The 21144-nt window shown below is 57.7% G+C and overlaps 2 protein-coding genes across 2 annotated transcripts; one reads left to right on the top strand and one right to left on the bottom strand.

The window, feature by feature from the left end:
* Positions 1-13237, top strand: LOC125118795 (long-wave-sensitive opsin 1). Its single transcript, XM_047765628.1, has 6 exons — positions 1-804; positions 5427-5723; positions 7869-8037; positions 9008-9173; positions 10312-10551; positions 12991-13237. The coding sequence occupies exons 1-6, from the start codon at positions 693-695 to the stop codon at positions 13099-13101; spliced, it is 1095 nt and encodes a 364-aa protein (XP_047621584.1). The 5' UTR covers positions 1-692; the 3' UTR covers positions 13102-13237.
* On the bottom strand, positions 13218-18550 carry TEX28 (testis expressed 28). Its single transcript, XM_047764286.1, has 3 exons — positions 17817-18550; positions 14119-14254; positions 13218-13753 (listed from the first exon to the last, which is right to left on the bottom strand). Exons 1-3 carry the CDS (start codon positions 18548-18550, stop codon positions 13397-13399), a joined length of 1227 nt encoding a protein of 408 aa, XP_047620242.1. The 3' UTR covers positions 13218-13396.
* Between the last annotated feature and the right edge of the window lie 2594 nt (positions 18551-21144).

The following is a 21144-nucleotide window of genomic DNA, read 5'->3' on the forward strand; positions in this document are numbered from 1 at the left end:
ACACTCTGTCCGGAGGTTCGCTTTTGAAGGCAGGTCTAGAGGCAACTGGGGTCAGACACGGTGCAAGGGAAGCCTGGGAACTCGGAGGAGGGAGGTTTGAGCCGGTGGCATCTGAGTGCCTCGGGAGGCCCGGGCGAACTCCCTGGTGACTGCGGCAGCTCGTGGGGACAAGGCGGAGGGCGGAGCGGCCAGCAGGATGCATGGTGGCGTCTGCCCAGTCCGCCTTCCCACCTTGCATCCACTTGGGGCCCCGCCCCCCGGCCGGCTGGACCCTGTTCCAAGCCTCAGCCCTGCAAAGTCTGCGGGGAGAACCCCCTGCAAGAGGAAGCCTGGGGCTTCGGGCTCCTTCCTCGCCCGCGGCCCGGCCTGACCTAGCAGCAGACACCGGGCAGTAGGTGGGAAGAGAGGCCACATCAACGTGAGCGGGGGGGCCCGCAGCCGCTCCCACAGCCCCCTTGGCTCCGAATTTGGTGGCCAGCAAATCCCTCTGAGCCGCCCTCGTGGGCTCGCCTAAGGAGCCAGGAGGCCAGGGGCCGGGGGAAGCAGGTCTAAGTCCCAGGCCCAATTAAGAGATCAGATGGTGGAGGGTTTGGGAGCTTTTAAGGTGAGGAGGCCTGGGCTGATCCCGAAGGCTGGTATAAAGCCTGCAAACACCAGGCTGGCGCGCACTGGGGACAGGGCTTTCCGGAGCCATGGCCCAGCAGTGGGGCCCCCGAAGGCTCGCAGGTGGGCAGCCGCAGGCCAGCTTTGAGGACAGCACCCAGGGGAGCATCTTCACCTACACCAACGCCAACAGCACCCGAGGTGAGCAAGCAGGTGCCAGGGCTGGACCAGACCCCTGGGACAGCCCTCCTGGGACCCGGGACCGAGTGGCCACGAGAGGGGCTTCCGGCCGGCCCCCCACTCCTCCCCGGAGCATCTTCTCGTACATGGCCGAGCGGAGACGGTGTCCTCTCTCAGCTTTTACGATGACATGAATCGGGGGGCGGGGGGGGGCTACTCTCTGAATATAAAGGGACACCATAGTATCGAATATGTCCTTTCAAATCACACAGGCTTCCCAGACCCTTTGAGAATTCGTGTCCCAGGACAGTTCATTAACTCTTTCCTTACGGCCCCAGATGCTCGCCACCCCTCGGTTCTGTTGTGTCTATCTGGTGGCACGGCCCTGGGTTTCCCGGGGAAGGAACCAGGTCAGCCTCACCATTGCATCGCCCAGAGCCACACAGAGACAAACACCAGCAGTGGGAGGCTGGGCTGCCCGGAGGAGAGTGAGTCCCTTCGAGAGCCTAAGGGCAAGAAGAAACTGGTAGCGTCTGATCCAAGTTCATGCCCGGAGCCCACGACCTCTGGCTGCATAGCCCGGGGGGGAAGAGGCTCGCTCGGGCCCCAGGGCAGCTGTTCAGCTGCGAACCATCCCAGGAGAGAGCCTTAGGCCCAACAGAAAGCTGAAAATTCTGTCGAGGCAGCTCAAGTTTTGCCCTAGGAGTGGCCCAGACAAAAATCTTTGTGTGGAGTTCCCGTCATGGCTCAGTGGAAACATATCTGACTAGTATCCATGAGGACGCAGGTTCGATCCCTGGCCTCGCTCAGTGGGTTAAGGATCTGACGTTGCCGTGAGCTGGGGTGTAGGTGGCAGACACGGCTCGGATCAGGTGTGGCTGTGGCTGTGGTGTAGGCCAGCGGCTACAGCTGTGATTCACTCCCTAGCCTGGGAACTTCCGTATGCCATGGGTGCGGCCCTAAAAAGCAGAAAAAAAAAAAAAAAAGACTTTGCGTGCAAACCCTTCAAACAGCCTAGGACATTAACGACCCCCAGCCCCTGGACCCCCCCGCCCCCCGCCCCGGTCCCACTTTCAAACCAAAGACCTTCAGTTCCTTCAAGAATATCTCACTCGCTGAAGCTTCCAGAAACCACAGCAGCTCCTTGACGGCCAGAGCTGGAGCAGCAACAGGGCTCCTGACCCAAACTGGTTGAGACCTGAAGTTGACCTTGACCTGAGTGTTCGCAGCCCAGAATGTCCTTGATGGAGACGCTCGCCCATCATCATCAATGTGCAAAATCCCCCTTGCACATTTTTTCCCAAAATGCCAGTGTCTACCAAAGGAGCCGGAAGAGAATAATAAGTGGCCGGCCCTCCAGCACTTGTCTTGTCTCATCTGTCACCCCCACCCCCACCAGCGCCCCTCCTAATTTCTGGAAGCACGTCCAGGGCATCTCACCACAGGAGGTACCTCTGGGAGGAAAGGACTCTTTAGAAAACCTAAGCACAGCTCCTACTTTCTTGTTCGTTGGCTTGAATCAGGGCTCAGGTAAGGTCCCCACACTCACACTGATGGACACATGCTTTCGTCGTCTCTGGGTTTAGAGGTTCTCCCCCAACCTCCTTGCAATGCGTTTGTTGAAGAAGACACGCCGCGTAGCCCCGGACTCTCCCGCTTCCGATTGGGCCGATGGCCTCCTCCCTTGCTGGCGGCTTCACTACTGCCGTGAAACCCGACGGGTGTCCCTGTCGGGGTCTGCGGGGCACAGCGGGCGCAGCCGAGGCGGAAGAGAGGGTTTGACCTCCGTGTCTCCTTTCTCTCCCACCCAGAAGTGTGTTCGGAAGTGGGTAGAAACAGAATTAGAGTGTCATTTAATGACTCATTTGCCTGATCTCAGAACAGTGCCACCAACACTCGCCACCATGATATCCAAGACCCCAACATGTGAGCAGGCCTCTTTATCCTCAGGGAACATGCCACTGGGTTCAAATAGTCAAACTAGTGTCTTTTCACTTCCCTCAGAGAAGCCCCCTCCATGTCATTATGCCACCAAGTGGCTATGCATTTAGATCCTTTTATTTTTGATTTTCAGGGATTGCTTTTTAAAATACAATGTTGTTTGGAGTTCCTGTCATAGCTTAGAAGTAACGAACCCAACTAGCATCCATGACGATGCGGGTTCCATCCCTGGCCTCACTCAGTGGGTTAAGAATCCGGCGTTGCCATGAGCTGTGGTGTAGGTCACAGACGCAGCTCAGATCCTGAGTTGCTGTGACTGTGGTGTAGGCTGGCGGCTACAGCTCCAATTTGACCCTTGGCCTGGGACTCTCCATATGCCATGGGCGCGACCCTAAAAAAAAAAAAAAAAAAGGCAATGTTTTATAATTATGGAATAGAATATGTACAAGGCTTCAAATTAAAATCTAGACAACAAGGTACACCAGAAGAAATCTTGGTTCTCTGCCTGCCCCTCTGCCCGATGGCCTCCCTCCCTGTATTTCTTTCTTTCTTTTCTTTTCCTTTTTTTTTTTTTGTCTTTTTAGGGTCATACCCACGGCATATAGAAGTTCCCAGGCTAGGGGTCGAATAGGAGATACAGCTGCCAGCCTACACCACAGCCACAGCAACACAGGATCCAAGCCGAGTCTTTGACCTACACCACCGCTCACGGCAACACCGGATCCTCAACCCACGGAGCGAGGCCAGGGATCGAACTGGCATCCTCAGGTTTACTAGTCAGGTCCATTACCCCCGAACCACAATGGGAACTCTGTATTTCCTTTCTCCTTTTTTTTTTTTTTTTCCATTTTTGGCCACCCCTCAGCACATGGACTTCCAGAGCTAGGGATCAGATCCAAGCCACCGTTGCGACCTATGCCACAGCTGCGACAATGCTGGATCCTTAACCCATCGTGGTGGTCCAGGGATTGAACCTGTGTCCCACTGCAGAGACACCCCCGAGCCTGTTGTGCCATAGTGGGAACTCTCCTCCCTGTATTTCTTAGAAGACCCTTGCTTGCCCTTCTCGTGCTCATTTCTTCACAAAATTAGTCGGAACTTGCAGGAGAAGGGGGCGGGGGTCAGGACCCTGGTCTCGTGGAGCCGCTGGAGGCCCCCTCCTTTTGCCTCCTGCATTTGCAGTGCTGCCGTCCCTCCCCACTGCACACGGCCCTCGGCCCCGTCCTAACCTGCTCACCCCATCCTTGTCCCCAAGCCAGAGTGTTCCAGGCACTGCCCCTCCCCGGCCGCCAACCTCCAAAGAACCCACTGGACTTTCTGGGGCAGATCTGTGGGCAGGTCGGGGGCTTTCTCTTCCCGGGTCTCCCTTCTTGGGAGCCCGTGGCACCTCGCCGGCCGCAGAGGGGCATCGTGGGGGCTGTGGAGTCCGCTTGTGCTGGGGAGGGGGCGAGATTTACCCCGTGCCTGCTAGCCATGGGTCCCAAGAAAACCACCTTTCTTTAATTAGTTTAAGTGGGTTTCTGAAACGGAGCACTACAGCATCCTGGTCAGTGCAGCGACTCTGCATGCTTGCTTTCCTGGGTGCTGTGCGACCTTGTCACGCGGTGTGGGCACTGTGGCTTAGAACTCTTTCGAGTGTTCTGCCAAGATGATGGTGGCCAGACAGGTCCTTCCAACAGAGGGCAGTGCGGAGCAGGATGTTACCACAGAGGGGCGTTACCTCTCCTTCTCACTCTGTGCGCATTGGCTCCGGCTGCCGTGACGGGGCACCAGACCGGGTGGCTCACGCAACAGAAATGTATCATCTTCCAGTTCCAGAGGCTGGAGGTCAAAGGGTCGGCAATCTATGGTGTCCTTGGCTTGCGGAAGCTTCACCCCCTCTCTGCTTTCATCTTCCCATGGCGCTTTCCTCCCTGAGTGTGCGTATCTGTGGCTAAACTGCTCCTTTGGGTGAGGACTCCAGGCATATTGGATTAGGGCCACCCCAGTGACTTCGTCACGACTTGGTCACCTCTGTACAAACCCTTTCTCTAAGTAAGGTAACATTCAGAGGTAGGGCAGGCTCTGCTCCCACATATTTGGGGGGGTGGGGCGCAATTCAACCGTAACGAATTCACTCCTCGACGCGTTCTCTGTACTGGAGCTGCCACGTAAGACCGGCGAGACAGGCTGGTGAGGAAGCCAGGCTGTACGCACGTGCGCCTCCAATATGCAGCCGGCCCAAGGGACAGGGTTGACTCTCAGCTGGGGAACCTGGGAAGGCTCCTGGAAGGCAAAGACATCCGAGCTGGCCTTCATGGCGTAAAAGGGAAGAGGCTCTGGGTGCAGGAGAGAGCGTGAGCGAAGATCTGATGACGGGAAGGCCTGGAGCATGCGTGGGACGCAGCGCCAGGATGCAGGGGGCGCAGGGGAGCAGGCGGCACTGCAGGAGGCCAGCCTGGCACACCGGCGGTGGCATGGCAGGTGGCCGAGCGATACCGGGCAGAGATGAAGAGGTGCTCCGCTTTGTTAAGGGCAAGGCCCCAGACAGAAGGAAGGGAAGGTTGTTTGCAAAGCTAGAGGGGAAGGGCCGGTGGCGACGGCAGGGGTGGCAGGCAGAAGGGCGGGACGGTGGAGGGGACACCGTGATGGCGTGGGGGACGCTGGACAGGTGGTGACGCTGCTGCCAGCTCGTCTCCTCGCTCTGTACCTCCCGCCTCCAGACCCCTTCGAAGGCCCCAACTACCACATCGCTCCCAGATGGGTGTACCACATCACCAGCGCCTGGATGGTCTTCGTCGTCATCGCATCCGTCTTCACCAACGGGCTTGTGCTGGCGGCCACCATGAGGTTCAAGAAGCTGCGCCACCCTCTGAACTGGATCCTGGTGAACTTGGCCATCGCTGACCTGGCAGAGACCATCATCGCCAGCACCATCAGCGTCGTGAACCAGATGTATGGCTACTTCGTGCTGGGCCACCCCTTGTGCGTGGTGGAGGGCTACACGGTCTCCTTGTGTGGTAAGCCGGCTGGGGGCCCAGGGCACATCCCGTTGGAGGTCATGCAGCTGGCACGGAGGGACAGACAGATCCCGATAACCCCAGAGCAGGGTGGCAGGGGAGGACTCTCCATGTGGGACGCACGCCCTCTCCACTCACCTGGGCCCACTTGGCCCCAGGAAAGAAGCGACTCCCTTCAGCACTTCCAAGATGTTGAAACCAGGTCCCACCCCCCTTTCCCAGCCCATCACTGATTGGTGGGTCATGGCCCCTGAGTCTTGGCAAGAGGGGCTCCTACCCCCGATGGAGACCCTGTGGTGTCATCAGTCTTCCCCGAGGACCGGGTCCTGGAGGAAGGGATGAAGGAGCCGAACGTTGACAAGGACGGCGGGGCACGAACCGCCGGGTCGCTTGGGGTGGCCCAGGATGGCTTGCTCAGAAGTGGGGAGGAGGAGGCTGGAGCAGGGGCCCAGCGAGAGGCTGGCAGACAGAAGAGAGCGAGGGCCACGATCTGCGAAGGCCAGGAGGGAGCGGAGGGCACGGGGCTGCAGCTGGAAGTCCGCCCGAGCAGCCAGGGAGCCCAAGGGCCCCGGCGCTCGGTACGCGCCGTCTGTCTGCAGGCCCCCGGCTGTCAAACCGGCGAAGGCTCACAGCTGCTCTCCCCATTTTAAAAGTTTCCCAGGGCCACCTGATCCCAATGCCTGGGTCCTTAGCTCCCACATCTGCTTGGGTTTCTCTCACTGCCGCCTAAACTGATCTCCAATCCGGATTCTGAGGACACGAATGATAGAGAGAGTCCAGGATCAGAGGAACACGGGAGGGGCGCTGGTCAGCGAGGCGACCCACTCAGTCCATCTCCCTGAGGTCTGCTCTCGGGTCACCCTCAGCCCTTCTCAGAAGAATGTTTGCAGATGTACACGACGAGGGGTTCCCGCCATGGCGCAGCAGAAACAAATCCGACTTGCATTCATGAGGACGCAGGTTCGATCCGCTGGCCTCACTCAGTGGGTTAAGGATCTGGAGTTGACATGAGCTGTGGTGTAGGTTGCAGACGCGGCTCGGATCCTGCATTGCTGCGGCTGTGGTGTAGGCTGGCAGCTGCAGCTCCGAATCAAGCCCTAGCCTGGGAACCTCCGTATGCTGCAGGTGCAGCCTCAAAAAAAAAAAAGAGTTCCCGTTGTGGCGCAGTGGTTGGCGAATCCGACTAGGAACCATGAGGTTGCGGGTTCGGTCCCTGCCCTTGCTCAGTGGGTTAACGATCCGGCGTTGCTGTGAGCTGTGGTGTAGGTTGCAGACGCGGCTCGGATCCCGCGTCGCTGTGGCTCTGGCGTAGGCCGGTGGCTACAGCTCCGATTCGACCCCTAGCCTGGGAACCTCCATATGCCTCGGGAGCGGCCCAAGAAATAGCAACAACAACAACAACAAAAAAGACAAAAGACCAAAAAAAATAATAAAATAAAATAAATAAATAAATTAATTAATTAAAACTATTCATATTCAAAGTATGTTTTGGAAGTATTAGTGACACTCTTCTTCTTCAAAGTTATCCCTTAAGTCTGTCTGGCCTGGCAGCCAGTGCACTTTCACCATGGAAATGAATACAGTCATATTGGGAAATGTCTGCCACCCGGTAAAGTGACCGACTCGTGGGCACTGCTAACGCTCCCACGCTCAGAAGGGAAGTGAAAAGGCCAAGTGGCCACGAAGACATCGCTTTGCCCAAACCCCAGTTCATGGAGCCCGGAGGCGGGCAGCCGTGAGGAGTATGGGGCCCAAAAGAACACAGGCAACCTGGCAGAAGGGGCTCAGGTCACTGGGCCCAGCCCGTTTCCTTGCCCTTGGCTGGGGCCGCAGCATCTCGACGTGGCCTCAGGTGTGTAGGCGGCCGTCGGGAGAGGCACTGGTGGCTGAATACAAGAGAGAGGGGAGACTAAGTGGGCCAAGAGGCCAAATCAGAGCGGGCAGGGGGAGGTGGGCTGCGGGTCCAGTGGGGAAGGAGCAGAGAGACGGGGCGAGAGAAAGAAACGGACCGGGAGGCACTGCTCCCTGGGCCTGAAAACGCCGTTCATGAACTGGGCTTCGCAGGGAGGAGGACTAGGCTTTTGCGTGCTCTTGCTCTGGAAACGTGTCGGCTCGAAGCCCTCCTCTGTCTGCTCTCCCCTGCAGGGATCACGGGTCTCTGGTCCCTGGCCATCATTTCCTGGGAGAGGTGGATGGTGGTGTGCAAGCCCTTCGGCAACGTGCGATTTGACGCCAAGCTGGCCATTGCCGGCATCGCCTTCTCCTGGATCTGGGCTTCCGTGTGGACGGCCCCACCCATCTTTGGTTGGAGCAGGTGAGGCGGCCAGCGTTCCGGGAAGACGATGCCCTCTGCGGCCTTAGGGCAAATCCCTTCCCGGCCCTGGGCCTCCGTGGTCCCGTGGATAAAGGGCGGGCAGACCCGCCTCTCCGTGAGACCCCTCTGCACTCGCAGCGTCTGGGAATGTGTGCCTCTGCCTGGCAGGAACACGGAGACGGGCCCTGTGGTCTCCAGGCCCCTAGAAAGGTCTGTTTCTCCCAAACAGGAGCAGCTCATGTGAACGTAGAGCGAAAGGCTGCGGGCTCAGGCCAGCTCCGCCCAGGGCCGCTTTCGTGCGCATTCTGAGCCCGCCCCGCCCCCGGAGGCTCCTCAGGGTGTAGGGCCTGCAGGTCGCCTCTGTCCTAGCCAGGCAGGTTCTTTGGAGGAAGGCCCGAATTTCCAGGGACGCGGCCCAGGCGTTTGAGGGAGAGGGACGGGACGAGGCGGCCGCATGGCCCGGCTTCCACGGCCAGCTCGTGAGGAGGTGTCCTTGCGGGGTCTGGAGCGGGAACGCGCTGTCTTTGGGCAGGAAAAAGTGATTCAGGTCTTCGCCGGTGCTCCTCAGCCAAGGGGGTGCCTCACCCCCGTCTGTACAAAGGGGACGTGACTCGGGGGATGAGCGGGTTGCGAACGCACCAAACCTCAGAGTCACGTGTGTTTCACCTCGATCCAAAAAAAAGAGGGGACGAGCGACCCAGAAACGGACAAGGAGGTACCGAATCCTACCGAAGGGCTTCCTGTGGGGCGATGACATGCCCCGGAACTCGACAGACCGAGCGGGCAGTTGGCCAAGTCGTGAATGCACTAAAGGCCTCGTAGTTGTTCACCTCGGAAAAGGTCCATACTCGTGTACTGTGCGTTCCGCTTCCATTAGAAAACCCAACACCCTACCCAGGTCAGTGGCATGTGGGCACTGGGGTCCCGGCGGTCCCTCCGGCGCCTGGACAGTGGCCGGCCCTTCCCTCAGGTACTGGCCCCACGGCCTGAAGACGTCCTGCGGCCCCGACGTGTTCAGCGGCAGCTCTTACCCCGGGGTGCAGTCTTACATGATTGTGCTCATGATCACGTGCTGCTTCATCCCGCTCGGCGTCATCGTGCTCTGCTACCTGCAAGTGTGGCTGGCCATCCGCGCGGTGAGCCCCTCCTCCCCGGCCGCGGCCCCCGCAACCCCGCCCGGATCCGCCCGGTCCGCTCTCGTGCCCCTAAAGCACACGAGACTCTGGCCATTCCTCGGCGGCTGCCCTCGCCCCCACAGCACGGGGAGGGGCCGCCCTCCTCTTCGTAGAGGGGCCCAAGAAGGGGACAGAGCTGCATTCCATCCTCGCCCAGGGCAGTTGTGCCCGGGGTGGAAAGCCAGCCTCCTCCTGCGTGCAGGGCAGTGCCGCTGGCCAGGTCCCAAAGCAAAGCCTGCAAATCAGGGTGTTTTTCAAAGGCGGCCGCTGGAGTGCTGGCGTCCCCATCACAGGGCTGCTGGGGCAGGCTAAGGGGTCGATCCACTTGTGCCCTCTGCCCCCCTCTCTTCCCCAGGCAGCTGATCCCACCCCCGGGGCAGGAGATCAGAGATGGGGGCTTCATCTGTGGTGCCCTGAACGCCCTATGGAAGTTGTCCTTTTGTTCAGCAGCTCACCTCCAATTAGCTTGATGTAGATGTGCTATCTGTTCCTGCCAGGCTCCTGCTTGGCACGGGGAGGAGAAGGCCCTCTGGGGTGGGGCCTTTCCCACTGGAAGCGGCTTGTGCCCACGATCGGACCATCGTGCACTCATCAGCGCTTTCTAGACTGGAGGCCATGGGCTTGACACGGGGTCCTGTGCCCTCACCACCTTAGCCTTCTCATGCCCCCCACCCTGTTGGCAGTCAGGGATCAGAACCAACTTAGCTGACGCCCACAGGCTTCCGCATGAGGCTTGTGCCACGTTAGCTCGGGACCTTGGAGCCCAGGCCCCCGATCCCCTCGGACCTGAGCCTGGCACAGGCTGCTCTAATGAGCGGCTGGGTGAGGCGAAGAGCAGCCTCCTTCGTACAAAGTCCTAACAGGAACCCAGCCAAGCCAGGAGCCCAGGGCTGCGGGAGGCCAGCCCCGCCGCGCGCCTGTGCCACCTCCACGTCTGCAAGGGCTCCCCGAGCCGGCCCTGACCCGCAGCCCCCGCGCCGCGGTGGGGCCGGCTGCTGGCTGCGGCCACATCCTTCGCCCCGCATCTCCTGACCCTGGGCTGCCCACGTCTTGCCGCCGCCGCCCGCCGGCCCGGGGCACAACCCTCTGTGTCCGCCAGGTGGCGAAGCAGCAGAAGGAATCCGAGTCGACCCAGAAGGCCGAGAAGGAGGTGACACGCATGGTGATGGTGATGATCTTCGCCTACTGCCTCTGCTGGGGGCCTTACACTTTCTTCGCCTGCTTCGCGGCTGCCCACCCCGGCTACGCCTTCCACCCGCTGGTGGCCGCCCTGCCAGCCTACTTTGCCAAAAGTGCCACTATCTACAACCCTATTATCTATGTCTTCATGAACAGGCAGGTAAGTCACGCCGTGGGCCGAGCAAACTAGAAATAGACCCTGGAAGAGCCCAGCGACGGCCGCCACCGGGAATCGTGCCTGGGGGGCAGCCTGACAGCGAGCCCAGCCCAATAACCAGGGAAAGCGCGCGATGGGACCTGCCCCAGGCAGCCCGCGCCGTGTGTGCTGGGGCCATCCTAGGCCACCGTCAAATCCCAACTGCCGCGAGGACACAGAGGCCCTTCTGGGCAGTGCCGACCTTTGGCTTTTGGGACCCTAGGAGTTAGTTCAGGGGGACCACGCTCTGGTCCTGTCCGATGGCGGCCCGCTCGGGCCTCAGCAGCGAACAGCCCCCGGCCCTCATTCTGCCTTGAACCATCGGGTCCACGTCCCACGTCCTTAAGTTGCAGCCGCGATGTGACTTGATGGCGACCAGAGGGTCTGCAAGTCAGAAATACTGCCCCTGCCCAGGGCTCCCATTTCGCCCCGGCAGCACGGGAGTCTTTATTTAGGAGGACCGGCTCCGGGGGGTTCCCAGTGTGGTGTCTCTCACGTGGGTCTCTCTTTAGGTCTGGCTTCTGCTGGTGGACTCCTAGGCCATCTTATCAAATATTGTCTTTCCTGGAGCTTGCGCGCTCTCTCTCTTCTGGAACGCCCCCTCCCCTGGAGTGGTCTGCAGTCCCAGACTCTTCCGGCTTTTGACCTTGGCTTTCACCCTTTCCACAAGGACACGGGATTGTTCTCTTTTTGTGCCCCGAGGACGCAGTCTGGCACAGAGCGGGTGCTGAGACGGGAGATGGGGAGGGAATGTATCAAAGGCATTCCGCAGCTCATCTCCTGGCTCAGCAGCTGAGTCAGTTCTGTGGTTCAGCCCAATTTTTTTTAAGTTTTATTTATTGATTTTTTGCTTTTTAGGGCTGCACCCGCGGCATATGGAAGTTCCCAAGCTAGGGGTTGAAGTGGAGCCATAGCTGCTGGCCTCCACCACAGCCCCAGTAACACCAGCTCACTGCAACGCCAGATCGCCAAGCCACTGAGCGAGGCCAGGGATGGAACTCCAATCCTCATGGATACTAGTCAGATTGGTTTCCGCTGTGCCACAACAGGAATGCCCAGCCCAATTTTTACTTATTTTTTATTTTATTTTAGCCTTTTTTTTTTTTTTTTTTTTTTTTAGGGCTGCACCCATGGCATAGGGAGGTTCCCAGGCTAGGGGTCCAACTGGAGCTGGAACTGCCAGCCTACGCCACAGCCACAGCAATGCTGGATCTGAGCCACGTCTGCGACCTACACCCCAGCTCATGGGCCGTGTCGGATCCCCAATCCACTGAGCAAGGCCAGAGATCGAACCCATGTCCTCATGGATGCTAATGGGGTTTGCTAACCGCTGAGCCCCGATGGGAACTCCCAGCCCAATTTCTATGTTATTGATTTCAACAATTATGTTTTTAACTTCCCGAGTTGGGATGCTGGAGGTGGCTGGGATGGATGGGAAATGCCCTGTCCGCATTCGCAAACTTCGCTGTTAACGCAGTGATGACGATGAGATAGAATGCGAGAAACGAACACAGCCCACATCTCTTTAGGCGTCAAGCGGCCAAGAGCAGGGCCCTCCTGGGGCCAGCAGACTCTCTCGGCAGAAGAGATGAGGTGGGCTTTGCCTACCTAATCCTCACCTGGCCTCCAAATGGATAAAATAGAAAGAGGCTGACAATAGCTTTCCTTTTCACGGAAATGCCTCTGAGTCTGTCCCGGACACCGTAGCAATGGGCCCCTGAGCTGGCATCATCCTTTGTCACTGTATGAGACTCACGAGGCTGCTGTAACCAAGTACCACAAACCAGGGGGATTAAAACCACAGACATGGCTTCTCTCTCCGTTCTGGTGGCGAGAAGCCAGATCGAGGGGAGGCTCTGCGGGAGAGTCTGCCCCAGGCCGCCCTCCTGGCTCCTGAGGGGTACCCATAACCACCAGCGCTCCTCGACTTGTAGACAAGTCACTCCGCCCTCTGCCTTCCCCTGTGTGTGGCCTTTGTCCCTCTGTGTCTGTGTCCAAATTGCCCTTCTTTTTATGAGGACACCGGTCACTAGATGAGGGCCACCATACTTCAGCATGACCTCAAGATAACGCGCATCTTAATCACATCTGCAAAGACTCTATTTCCCAATGAGGTCACATTTCCGGGCTCCAGGGGTTGCTGGAAGATACCTTTCGGGGAGCACAACTTGAACCCCAGTAGGCACCCCAAGTGCTAAAATAGATGTGACTTAGGTACAACCAGCCAGGAACGGAGCACCCGCACAGGCCAGGACCAAGGGAGCCCGTCCTCGACGTCCCCCTGCAGGTTCTGAAAGGCAGAGGAGAAGGGGCGGGCCACCCAGTGCCACTTAAGGAAAGCAAGCATGGCCTTAGCGCCTTGGCCCTGCCTGCTCGGCTGAGTAACCCTTTCTGTCCTGCCAGTTTCGAAACTGCATCTTGCAGCTTTTTGGGAAGAAGGTGGACGACAGCTCTGAGCTCTCCAGCGTTTCCAAAACAGAGGCCTCGTCTGTCTCTTCAGTGTCACCTGCATGAGTCTCCCACCCCGACGACCACGACGACGACAACGACAACAACGTCTGCCTCCTACCGGAAAACGCACCCGCCCCGCCCCCCCCTTCTCCATCCCCGTGAAATAAATGTAGTTTCTCTTTGCCAAAAACAACCAAGTCATAGAGGCTGCCACTGAGTGCCGGGTCACCGGGGCGCACGAGGGCACATGGCGACACGAGGGTGGGGGAAGGGGACTGGGAGGCACTGATGCCGAGCTGAGGGGGCGCTGTCGGCCCTGGCTGCCCACAGGCGGGAGGCGCTGGCAAACCCAGGCCCTTCAAGGCCCATCCGACAGAGGCCTGGAGTCCTTGGAGCCCAGTCTCCATCTGGCGGGGACCCAGGCCTGCCAGTCCACGCTGGGGATGGCGTGCCGCTTCTGCCAGGCCAGGGCCCCGAGCCCGAGCAGCATGAGCCCTGCGCACGCGCACAGGTGCGAGTTCTCCAGCGGCAGGGGGCAGGCGCACACGGCGGACACCAGGACCAGGAGGACGGCGGCCAGGGCGAGCAGCAGGCTCGCAAACCAGAACGTGAGCTCCTGGGGACGGTCCCAGACGGTCCCCGGCACCTCCAGGTGGGTCACTTGCTGTAGCGTCTCCAGCTTGGAGATTCGGCTCTTGAAAGTCTCCATGACCTCCTGCAGGGGACAGAAGCACACACCGTCACCGGAGGCCACCTGCCTGAGCTTCAAGGGGCGCGCGCTGAGCGCCGGGGAGCGGAAGACGTAGGAGGGGGTCCAGCGCCCAGGAGGAAAGCAGGGGCTGGGCGGGGGCACAGGGCAGAGAAAGCCGGGGTGTCCGCCCCGCCGCCCTGTCCAGCACGAGACCCTCGGGGCCCGAGTTCCCAGATCAGCTACGGTGCATGGCAGAGGGCAGCGTGACCGCGAGGAGCGGACACGGCGCCTGAGCTGCCGCTGTCCCCACGGCAGGGCCGCGCCCGAGGCCCTGCGGCCCCCCTGGGCTTGGAGGGTGTCCGGGGGTTCGCTCAGCTTTTCCTCCTCACCCATATCTCCTTGGCTCTCTCGTAGGACAGGTAGGCCATCTTCTCTTCGGCGCAGGCCAGATTCTGTTTGAGGAGGTAAATCTCGTCCAGGTGCCCCTGCAGGTGCTCGTTCACCTGTCCTTCCGCCAGCGCTCGTCTGGGGAGCAAAAGAGATAAGAACACTCTCTGAGCACCCTGCCCGTGGCTCGAGCGGCTGTTGAGCAGTCCTGCATCCCGACTAGACTTGGGTTCAGAATCCACCTTCCTCCTGTCGCCCCAGGCTCCAGTGTCGCCCCCCCCACCGCCTGCTCCGGCTCCGTCTCAGAACACCCTAAATGCACATCAGCCTCCCCGGCACACACCGACATGCGTCCATCTTTTGTACACAGTTACTCCTGCTTTACAGAATCAGCAACAAACTGCGAGTTGTAGGGACTGCCGTCTAAACTGGCCAGGTTTTCTATGAAATTCCGAGCATGTCCCCACCCCAGGGTGCGGTGCACAGCGGTTACGCCACAACCATCCGCGGCTTCCAGACGTAGAGCAGTCGCAAAAGAGCACGCCGTGTGAGTCCGTGCAGGGGAAACTCCGGCACAGGCCCGTCTGTAAAGCCGGGAACAGGGGGGAGGTGGGGAGTGACTGCTAACGGGGATGGGGCTGCCCTTTGCACCGGTGGCACTGTCCTGGACTGAGATGGCGGCGGTGGCCACGCAGCTCCGCCACTACACTGACAACCGCTAAACTGTACACAAGGAAGGGGTGAATTGCATGGGATGCGAATCATGTCTCAATAAAGCCGTTATCAAAACAGAAACCAAGACTGGTTTGTGGTAACGGTTGCACAGCTCAGTAAGTTTACATACAGGCATAATGGTGCATTTTATGGCATGAAAATTGTACATCAGTAGAGTTGTTAAAAAAACACGAATGAGGAGTTCCTGCTGTGGCACAGCGGATTAAGGATCTGGCATTGCTGCACCTGTGGCACAGGTCGCAGCTGTGGCTCGGACTCAATCCCTAGCCCAGGAAATTTCATATGCCATGGTGCAGCTATTAAAAAAACCCTGGAGTTCCCATCGTGGCTCCCATCATGGCAGAAACAAATCTGACTAGTATCCATGACGGCGCAGGTTCGATCCCTGGCCTCACCCAGTGGGTTAACGATCCAGCGTTGCCGTGAGACGTAGTGAAGGCCACAGACGCAGCTCAGATCTGGCGTGGCTGTGGCTGTGGTGTAGGCCGGCGCCTATAGCTCCGAAGGGACCCCCAGTCTGGGAACTTCCATGTGCTGAGGGTGCAGCCCTAAAAAGACAAAAAGAAAATGCACAAATGAAACATCCCTACCTTTTGTTTATGGCCACGCTTGTAAGTAGGAAAAGCTAAGCACCTGATGAAGATAGTGAGGTGGGCAGAAGGGGACGAGGGAACGGAAGCGTTTCAAGTGAATCTTTTACAGTTTTTTAAAAATTGTTTTCCCATCTGGTTTGACACAGCTTTTACTTTTCTTTTTTGTTTGTTTTTGGTTTGGTTTGGTTTGGTTGCACCCATGGCATGCGGAAGTTCCCAGGCCAGGGACTGAACCTGAGCCACAGCAGTGACCTGAGCCAGATTCTTAACTCACTCGATGTGCCATCAGGAAATTCACATCTTTTCAAGTTATATGTCTTAAAAAAAAAATCTGGAGCTCCTGTCATGCTGAAGTGGAAATCCATCACGAGGACGCAGGTTCGACCCCTGGCCTCGCTCAGTGGGTTAAGGATCCGGCGTTGCCGTGAGCTGTGGTGCAGGTCACAGACGCAGCTCAGATCTCAAGTTGCTGTGGCTGTGCCGTAGGCCGGCGGCTGAAGCTCCATTTTGATCCCTCGCCTGGGAATCTCCATATGCCGCGGGTGCAGCCCTAAAAAGACAAAAAAAAAAAAAAAGATTAGAGAAAGCTGGGGGTGGGCATATAATGTTAATCATATTATTTTCTGTCTTCCCTGGGTTCTGAACATTTCATGATTTTAAAAAGCCTTGATACAGTAGAAAATTGACGGAAAACTGTAAACCAACTACAATGGAAAAAATAAAAATCATTTTGAAAAGGGAATAAAAAAAAACCATTGAGGTTCCTCGTTTGGGCATCAAGAAGGATGGGCCAGAAGGAGAGAGGCCTGGCGGCTTGTAGCTCTTTAGGGAAGAGCAGAGGAAGGCCTGCCTGACCCACGCCGGGGGTGGTGATGCTGCAGACGTGGAAGGTACTAGAGAGCACAGGGGACACAGAACACAGAAGCAATGGTGCGGCTACACAGCCGGGGAATGGGAGGGGAGCAGGTCACTTGGGTCCTGCTGCAAGGACGGGACTGCCACCCACATGGAGAGAGCCCCTAGGCAGCTGATAAGCTGAACACCCATTTGTTGAAAGCCAATTCATCAAGAACCAGTTCACGACGGTATTTCAAGGAATATGCCATCAGTCTGTGCCTTGTTCCCTGTTGAGAAGGGACAGGTCTGACAACGTGGCCGAGGCTACCGCCCACAGAGGGGGGAGATGGCAGGGTACCCACCCAGAAAGGAGATTCCCTGTGACTGTCTTTCCACTTACAGAAGGATCTGGCCACAAGGACATTCAAAATCCCAACTGTGGCCGAGTATCTGTTCACCCAATATACTCTGCACAAATGGCAAGTCATCAAGTAAATTCTTTTTTTTTTTTTTTTTTTTTGCTTTTTAGGGCTGCACCCGCGGCATATGGAGGTTCCCAGGCTAGGGGTGGAATCGGAGCTGCAGCTGCAGGTCTACACCACAGCCATGGCAGCACGGGACCCGAGCCACAGCTGCGACCGACACCACAGCTCACGGCAACGCCGGATCCTTAACCCCCTGAGCGAGGCCAGGGATCGAACCCACGTCCTCATGGTTGCTAGTTGGGTTCTTAACCCAGTGAGTCACAACGGGAACTCCCCAAGTTCTGGTCTTGCTTTATGTAAATCTGACCTTGAAAATGTTATTTTGACAAAATGAGTCCCAACATTTTTGATTTGCTTGCCGTGTCCTGCGAAAAATCACATTCGAAAGAAACCTGAGTTCTGATTGGGCAGGTTACTTGACGTTGCCTTGCCCCTTAACAGTTCTGAACTGCTCTTCGTGGGTTTGTCAGGCAGCATTAGTGCAGGTGCGCCTTCCCTGTGAAAACACAAGACGGATTCCCACCGCCGCGTGCCCCCCCGCCCCCCCGCAGGTGCCAAGCGGACTGCGGGCTCCTGCTGGGAACCGCTGAGCGTCCGGGCTCACCAGGGAATCCCGCCCTCTGGGCCTCCAGGGACAGGCCTCAGGACTCAGAGGAGGGGCTGCAGCAGCTCTGCTGTGACCCCAAGAAGGGGCCAAATAGAAACAGACAGGGTCCTTTGAGAAAGCTGAGGTTGACCTTTTTTTTTTTTTGTCTATTGGTGGCCCCTAGTCTCGTCTTAGGTGAAATTAAAATCAACCACCACGCGGAGGGGAGAAAGCACGCCCTGGAAGGCATTTTCATAACAAAGAACCCCACGGGAACTTGTGCCCCAACTTAGCTATGAGCCCAGGTGAAGGGGTCGGGGCTGGCGAGGCCATGCCACAGCCGCAGACGGGGGCCGGCAGGACACCGCCCTGACGGACACCGGCCATCTACTGGGCCGGCCACCCCAGTCCGAGCCTCATCTGCCAGTAGGGGACGAGAGGGCGACACTCCCCACCCGCCTCACCTGCATTTCTCCTCCTGAAGGGCCTCCAGTGCCACCTGCAGGTCCGTCAGGTGCTGCTCCCGTAGGCTCTCGTAGGACACCCGGAGGCGCAGGTGCACCTTCCCGACCTCCTCCAGCTCTTCCTTCATCTTGCGCCACAGCAGCCTTTGCCGCTGGGCCACGCGCGTGCTCTCGGAGGACCTCCCCCGCTGCGGGGCTGGGAAGGGACCGTCCCGAGGGAAGCTTCTGATGACGTCGGACGGGCAGGTGGACAGGCGGTCTTCCCCGCCTGGCTGGGGGGGCTCTGAAACCAGCGCCTTCGTGCTGGGCTGCTCGCAGGTGTCCAGGCTGCTCCCTGCTCTCAGCACTAAGCCCTTGGGCCTGCAGCCCTCCTCCACCTCCTGCAGCTGCTGGTGACACTGGCGGAGCCTTCGCTCGATCTGGGCAATGGTGGCCGATGTGCGCTGGTTCACCTTCTCGAAGGCCTGCCGGATGTGGGGGGCCCGGCGCCGGCCGGCCTGGGAGACCAGCTTGAGGTAGCACATGGCGTTCTCGTCGCGGCTGGCCTTCTCCAGCCTCAGCTGCTCCGACAGGTAGAGGAGGCGGTGCTTGATGCTGTCCTGCAAGCGCCGGGCCAGCGCCGCATCCGAGAGGCTGGAGTGGCCCCTGGGGCCATCCTCGCTGGATGACAGGGATCTGCAGGAGGGGACCTCGGAGGGGAGGGCTGCGGTGGGGCTCTGAGTGTATTCCTGCATTGGGAAGCGAGAACCACAAAGCAGGGACTTCCATGAGAGGCAAAGGGCAGGAGCCCTGGGCCCGTCACGGCCCCACGCGCTAAGAGGCAGAGACAGCCCTACGCAGACCCGGTGCTCGCCCCTCCTTCTCAGCGCCGACCTCCTTGCTCCTTGGCCAGCCCTCCCTGCGACCTCCAGAGGGTTAGAATCCCCCCTCCACACCCGCCCTGTCTGCTCTCGGACTTCTCTTCCAAGAATCACCGACCGTGGGTCTCATTTGGTAAAGAACCGATCTTGCGAAGCACGAAGGCACCCGTTTCCATTGATCCACACGGCTTGCTGTGTGGCTACGGCCGGGTGGACGGAACAGACAGGTGGGAAGGTCTGCATCCTGCCAGATTCATTCCTGCATCTAATTACTCATTCAACACATTTCCCGAGCACGTGCTACGTGGTACTGAAGCCAGACATCTGCCCCGCCCTCGTAGAGCTGACAGCCCGAGGCCGAAAGTTCCACTTAACGCAAATGAGTAAGCCTCTTTCTCGAAGGCTCATAGAAAGAGCACTGCCTTCGCGATAGAGCCCAGCGCAACTTCGGACTCTACCACCGTGAGACCTTGGGCAAGTTAATAAACCACCTGGAGGGTCAGGATTCTCATCTTGAAAACGAAGGTGGCCCTGGCAGCACAACCAGAACACAGCAGACCAGGGCGGAGTGGACAGGGATGAGCTAGGAGAGGCAGGTGGGGGGAGCACAGGTGCCTCTGCGATGTTTCACTTTTTAACTGAAAAGCACCTTCATGACCGTTTTCCACCTGAAAATGCTCTCCTGCTTGCGAGCCGGGACGACTATATTATCATAGATAGCTCGGTTCTGCTTTTTTTTTTTTTTTTTTGGTCTTTTTGCCTTTTCTAGGGCCGCACCCGAGGTATATGGAGGTTCCCAGGCTAGGGGTCCAATCTGAGCTGTAGCCGCTGACCTATGTCACAGCCACAGCAAAACGCGGGATCCGAGCCGCACCTGCCACCTGCACCACAGCTCCCAGCAATGCCCGGATCCTTCACCCACTGAGCAAGGCCAGGGATCGAACCCGCAACCTCATGGTTCCTAGGCGGATTCGTTAACCACTGAGCCACGACGGGAACTCCATTCTGTGTATTTTATTGTGTGCAAATTATACACTGATTTAAGAAAAAATGATACCACTCTGTACCTAGCAGGTTGGCAAAACTTAGCCTCACTGTAATACATCCTGGCAAAGATACGGAGCACAGGAACCTCCGGTCTCTCCCGATGGGAGAGTAACTGGTACAAACATTTAAGGAAAACATTTGGTGATACCATAAAGTGGAAGACATGCATGCTAAATGACCCAACAACTGCATTCCTAGGTATATCCTTGAGAGGCAGGAACACTGATACTCCCAATAGCCCATCGATAAGAGAACGTACGCCAATAAAAATAAACTACGGCATAGAAAACACAAATGAACAAGTATAATGTTGAACCAAAAAAGCCAGAGAAGACTCCATCCTATACGTGGTTCTATTCACATAAAGTTCAACAGAAGGCAAAATGAGGTGCTGTCATTGAAGGATCCATATGCAGGCAGGAAAGACGTAAGAAAAGCACACACATCAGGACAGCAGTTCCACGGGACTGGGAGAAGAGGACTGTGCCTGGCAGACCCATGTGAGGCCGGGCGCTGGACCTGCGTAGCAGTTAAATGTGGGTCCGTCTTAGCGTTATTTCCTAAACTAAATGTTGATGTTTCCTGCACCTTTATATGTATATGCCAGACTTCACAATCTTTAAGTTTTTATTTCTTTGCTTAAGTATTTATTTACTTCGTTATTTTTTTAGGGCCACACCCACGGCATATGGAGGTTCCCAGGCTAGGGATGCGAATCAGAGCTGAAGCCTTCAGCCTACACCACAGCCACAGCAACGGGGGATCCGAGCCGCATCTGCGACCTACACCACAGCTCACGGCGACGCCAAAACCCTAACCCACTGAGCAAGGCCGAGGATCGAACCTTAGTCCTCATGGATACTAGTCAGGTTCGTTAATCACTGAGCCATGATGGGAACTTCTTTTTTAAGGTTTTAAACGTGGAATAGATGGCTTTAACAGCAGATCAGAAATGGCTGGACAGAGAACTAGTCAATTGTAAAAACAGAGCTAAAGAAAGCATCCAGAGAGTTCCCATTTGGGCACAGCGGAAACAAATCCGACTGACATCCATGAGGATGTGGGTTCCATCCCTGGCCTCGCTCAGTGGGTTAAGGATCCGGCACTGCCATGAGTGTGCTGCAGGTCGCAGACACGGCTCAAATCTGGCATGCAGTGGCCATGGTATAGCTTGGCAGCTACAGCTCCAATTGGACCCCTAGCCTGGGAACTTCCATATGCCTTGCGTATGGCCCTAAAAAGTCAAAACAAAAAGCAAAAAAGGAATAAAAGCATCCGGGGAGTTCTTTTGCGGCATAGCAGGTTAAGGATCTGGCATTGCCACAGCAACAGCCGCTCGGGTTGCCGCCGTGGCACAGGTTTGATCACTGGCCCAGGAACTTCCACATGCCATGGGCATGGCTGAAAGAAAGGAAGGAAGG

Source organism: Phacochoerus africanus, chromosome X (genome assembly GCF_016906955.1).
Source record: "Phacochoerus africanus isolate WHEZ1 chromosome X, ROS_Pafr_v1, whole genome shotgun sequence".
In the NCBI taxonomy this organism is placed as follows: domain Eukaryota; kingdom Metazoa; phylum Chordata; class Mammalia; order Artiodactyla; family Suidae; genus Phacochoerus; species Phacochoerus africanus.

What these genes read in the sequence shown, in the direction of transcription:
- LOC125118795 (XM_047765628.1), top strand. Translation starts at nt 693, where the DNA reads ATGGCCCAGCAGTGGGGCCCCCGAAGGCTCGCAGGTGGGCAGCCGCAG. An exon ending in CTACACGGTCTCCTTGTGTG is followed by an intron (nt 5,724 to 7,868) that starts GTAAGCCGGCTG and finishes TCTCCCCTGCAG; the next exon opens with GGATCACGGGTCTCTGGTCC. An exon ending in ATGTCTTCATGAACAGGCAG is followed by an intron (nt 10,552 to 12,990) that starts GTAAGTCACGCC and finishes CTGTCCTGCCAG; the next exon opens with TTTCGAAACTGCATCTTGCA.
- TEX28 (XM_047764286.1), bottom strand. Translation starts at nt 18,550, where the DNA reads ATGCAGGAATACACTCAGAGCCCCACCGCAGCCCTCCCCTCCGAGGTC. An exon ending in CTTCAGGAGGAGAAATGCAG is followed by an intron (nt 14,255 to 17,816) that starts GTGAGGCGGGTG and finishes TTTGCTCCCCAG; the next exon opens with ACGAGCGCTGGCGGAAGGAC. An exon ending in AGAGAGCCAAGGAGATATGG is followed by an intron (nt 13,754 to 14,118) that starts GTGAGGAGGAAA and finishes TGTCCCCTGCAG; the next exon opens with GAGGTCATGGAGACTTTCAA.